Raw genomic sequence first — 4,475 nt, 5'->3', positions numbered from 1 at the left:
GTAGGACTAGCGTAGATGGCTGTGAACATCCAAGAAGGTTTACCAGGCAAGGAGACATTAACAGTGATGGATTGTAAGTCAGCATCCACACAATCAATAATTGTTTTTTGATTATTCCACAGAAGCCAAATACCACCACAGAAGCCATTGGCCTCCATTATTTTTGAATCAGGTTAAGCAAGTCTATTGAGAGTAGCACAAAAACAAGCTTTAAAAAACTGAGCCATAGGTTCACATATGACTAAAACATCAACAGAATGTAATTTAATCAAATCAGCAACATCTGTTCTGAAGTCATCATTACCAGCACCCCTAGCATTCCCAAATAATACCTTAAACATTTAAAATGCATGTAAGGGGAAGGGTGGGAAACCCAGATCAAGCATCAATCACTTACTCCCCATTGGAGGAAAGATTGGAAATATCAACAATTTCGCATGAAAATGTTAGAATGACTTGAAGAGAAAAAAGTTGAACTGATAAGAAACAAATAATAGTGCCCCAGAAAATAAACTTATATGAAAGGCTCTTTAAAGATGGGTTCTCAAAAGGCTCATACCAACTTTCATGTATTGAAGAATAAACTTACATTGGCACAAACCAGGTAAATCAGATCTCTACATCTCTACTTGCATTACATTACAGCCACCCTAGATTGGTACCCATTGGAATATGTGATGCTGATAGTACCTTGACCATGTACATCTTGCAAAAATACATCAGAATCTTGGCCATCCAAGTCAGCTTCCAAATATGACTCTGGCAGGTGCTAAACCTTAATTAGCAGAAACAATCACCCGTACTTTAGCACTCACTTCTGGATGAAGCTTTAGTTCAGCAATATATTCTCCAATCTCACGAATTTCTGGAAGAGATACTATTCGCTTGTCGACATCCCTAGATATGAATGAAAGAGCAGAGAATGGAGAGATTAGAATGGGTATGAAAGAACCCAAAAAGCAAATCCATATGACAAACATTCATCTGATCATCTCTGCTTCCAAAGTAATCTTAATATTTAAACAGTTAAATTCTTACAAGCTAGGGCAATGAGCCATACAATATCAAAGCTGTGAACTTTGGAGCAGTTGTTTTTAGGAATGTATTTGGAAAATGTTATTTGAAACTGTTCTTAATTTTAAAGTTATTGAACTTGTGTTGAGATATAGATACTGGGCTCTAGTGAGAAATTCAATTCATAGATCCTATGAAAATTTTGACTGAAATTAACAAAAATTGTCTTTATATTTTAATGAAAAACTTAAAGATAAAAAGAAACTACCTTTGTTTGAAATATAAAAAGACCGATGAAAAAAAGAAACTACCTTTGAAGTTGTGCCTTGATTATGTCAACAAGATCTTGAGGTGTGACGCTGCATATGAATGTCTGGGTCAATAACTGATCAACACAATACATTAAAGTGTAACAATGGCACACTGTAAACAATTCACCTTCCAAAAATCAGCTTTCCTTTTCCACCTTTGCGCTTCACCTTGAATCCTCCAACAGTTTCAAATATAAGAGCAAGTTGCTGTGCCTCTTCTTTTACCTGCACCAAAATGAAATAATGCAATAAGGTATAATAAGAAAAGTTCAGATAACAGAGATTTTACTGTCATGAGAAGAAAGAGAATGAAACTGAAACTTGGCGAGTATTCAACACCACATGAAAATGAAATCACTAGAATAAATAGCAAAAATGTTACCACTTAAAAGCAATATCAGAAGGAAAGAAACAGCAGTGCTCTTAGCTCTACTGTATATGACATAACAATGAGTGAGAGTAAAAGACAGATAGAAGTAAAATCCTTTTATAACCTGTTAATCAAAGCATCCATGATAAACTGTCCAACAATAAAAATTTTGCTTTTCAACCCAATTTTGGATGACCTAATAAGTTCAAGTCGAAAAACCTTAGCCTTAGATGAATGATATGTGTATAGGGGATTACATGATGCACGCAACACAGATGAAGAGTATATACTATTACATATTACAATTTGAAGTACATATATGAGGGGTATGAAAGGTGGAAATGGAAAATGTGCTATATAAGTACCCGCTTTTTCTCAGCCTCAATCCTTTCCTCTTCCATTTTCATTTCCCTGGAAAGAACAATACGAAGTGTGGAGTGATAATATGTTCTTAGTATAGAGCACAGATATAACCCAAATATCACTAGGATTTAATTCATATCTTACCGAAGCATATAATCATTCCATTCACTTTTGTACTTTTAATTCTTATTCTCTACTCAAATTCAACGGCGAGTGGCCACGAATGCCTTGGCCAAAAGGTGACCAAGAAAACAGCACTGCTGAAATGCTAGATGCTCTCATTTTCATGTCTAGAATTATACTTTACATTCAAAAGAGAGACCGAACAGTTGCACATCAAGGATTACATTTCCACACTCAAGAGAAGATGCATAAGAAAACATAAAATGCTCACCCTCTTTATACATCTCAGCTATTATATAAGGGGACCTAAGGATTGTGTCCAATACATTTCCAGAACTAAAAATTATTGAATATATGTGTACGACAAAAAGGTAAATAAAGATTCTAATAATCAGATGGATGCATTGGAGAAGTATTATCCTGCAGGAGACTTAACTAGTTTTCAGTGTCTCATATAGTCATGTTGATACAATCATAATAGGTCTACTGTAGAAGTATCTATGCTGCCTAGTTATAGTTTGTACTTTGGGGCTTCAGGAAGGAAGGAAAGGAAGGAAGGAAACACTTTTCTCAAAGATTCTATGTAAGTTTACATACAAAACTGAGATAGTCAACGCTCAGGATACACTGGTGCTACAAAGTATCTTCCAAAGTCGAATGTTGTGAAAGATTTTCGGAGGTACAGTTACACACTGAAGAGGCTATTTACATTTGACAGTTTTTATGTAATGACAATCAAGTAAAACCCCATACACCGCCCCTCTATATCAAATAAGCCATTCATACATTACTCTCACAATTTGAATATGCTTCCTCCCTTCTCCAATGTTGTTGGTGGTAACTCAACTTTGTAGCGTTTCCTCATCATTTGCAGTAATCCCATCTTAACTATAACTTCTTCTCATCAAACTAGTTTGACTCCATAAACACCATACTACACATTCCCAGGTTTCTGCTTTATTGCTATACTTCATAAATGTTAAAAGGTAATGAAAAGTAAAAATTTAACAAAACAAAGAACTGGACTAATTCAAATAGGATAGTTGAGTTATGCATTACTTACTTGAGCAGCACAGGAGTAACAATCTGGGCCTTTCCTGTTGGTAGCAGAAAATTCCTGTAATAACCAGCTTTCACGCTAACAAGCTGCCCTTGCTTTCCCAGGTCAGCTACATCCTCCTTCAGAATTATCTGCCCCAACAACAATAACCACCATAACGTAATTGAATATTTGAAATGCATGGGGCTCAAATTGAGATGGGTTTTTCCATTTATGAGCTCTCAGAGCAGAGACCATTTTCAGGTTTTCTGGGTCACCAAACAAATGGTAGAAATGAAACACCAAGTAACAAACGAGAACCCATTACCGTTCGAGCTTTCTTGGCTTTCTTTTGAGCGATAACGACCAAGGCTGTTCCTCTGTCTGCTATTTTAGTTGCTTGGTTTATGTTTCCTGTAAAGCTTTGAAGCAATGAGGTAGAACTCCATGATAGAGTCGAAGCAGTTGACGCCATTACCACACTCTCTCACTCGAACCAGTCTTTCTCTGTCACTCACTCTCTTGGGATTTATGATCTTATCTCTTGGGCAAAGCCAATGTTATGTTACAGAGACAAACTGACCAGCACAGTTTTGGCTTTTGCCAGTTTGGCCTTGCTACAAACTGTAAACTGCAAATGTTACCCACAACTTTCTGAATTTGCAAACCTAAGTCCTTTTAAAGAGAAAATCTTAGGTTAGACGCATGGATAGCCAATAAAGAGAGGCTACATGTCAAAAGCATAGGATATTTGGGAGATGTAGGTTTATGATTTTAGTGAAAGACCAGAAAGCAGCCCCGCACGATATTGCGGGTTCTATAGTTTTTTTTTTGTTGATCAGGTAGTTAGCTGTTAGTAACTCACACACACATGCAGTGGTATCTCAGCGCCAGGATACCTGCACCGACATTGCGGCGAAAGCCAGACTAATCCACTGCACCGTAGACGTACGAATCCAAATGATCCCTCAAATCTGCTGGCCATGGGATAGAGCTGGGATTCGAACGCTAGATCTGGGGGTTCCAGATTAGGCCGTTCGACCAACACACCACACCATGTGGTTGAGGGTTCTATAGTTAATTAATATAGTTGTATTGAGATTGTTTTTGATGAAAAATTAAAGTATTACAAACTTGTAAATATATTTCTTTACATTGGTTGTAAAATATTTTTATCCCCTCAGCAATACATGGCAGTACATTCAGACTAATTACAGAAAATATGGGATGTCCTGATTCTCCCAGCCTTTTTGAA

The 4,475-nt window shown here is 36.7% G+C and overlaps 1 protein-coding gene across 1 annotated transcript; it reads right to left on the bottom strand.

Annotated features, from left to right (window-relative positions):
- Window positions 1-485: 485 nt before the first annotated feature.
- LOC112201798 (50S ribosomal protein L9, chloroplastic) lies at window positions 486-3,767 on the bottom strand. Its single transcript, XM_024342711.2, has 6 exons — window positions 3,549-3,767; window positions 3,245-3,372; window positions 2,061-2,106; window positions 1,453-1,550; window positions 1,326-1,373; window positions 486-897 (listed from the first exon to the last, which is right to left on the bottom strand). Exons 1-6 carry the CDS (start codon window positions 3,693-3,695, stop codon window positions 777-779), a joined length of 588 nt encoding a protein of 195 aa, XP_024198479.1. The 5' UTR covers window positions 3,696-3,767; the 3' UTR covers window positions 486-776.
- Between the last annotated feature and the right edge of the window lie 708 nt (window positions 3,768-4,475).

This window comes from Rosa chinensis, chromosome 5 (genome assembly GCF_002994745.2).
Source record: "Rosa chinensis cultivar Old Blush chromosome 5, RchiOBHm-V2, whole genome shotgun sequence".
Taxonomy (NCBI): Eukaryota; Viridiplantae; Streptophyta; class Magnoliopsida; order Rosales; family Rosaceae; genus Rosa; species Rosa chinensis.
Note: the sequence above shows the minus strand (reverse complement) of the source record. Positions and strands in the feature narration are given on the sequence as shown.

Coding starts and splice junctions, on each gene's coding strand:
- LOC112201798 (XM_024342711.2), bottom strand. CDS start 3,695: ATGGCGTCAACTGCTTCGACTCTATCATGGAGTTCTACCTCATTGCTT. Junction 3,373..3,548: donor AAGCCAAGAAAGCTCGAACG/GTAATGGGTTCT, acceptor TTGTTGGGGCAG/ATAATTCTGAAGGAGGATGT. Junction 2,107..3,244: donor GTTACTCCTGTGCTGCTCAA/GTAAGTAATGCA, acceptor TGTTCTTTCCAG/GGAAATGAAAATGGAAGAGG.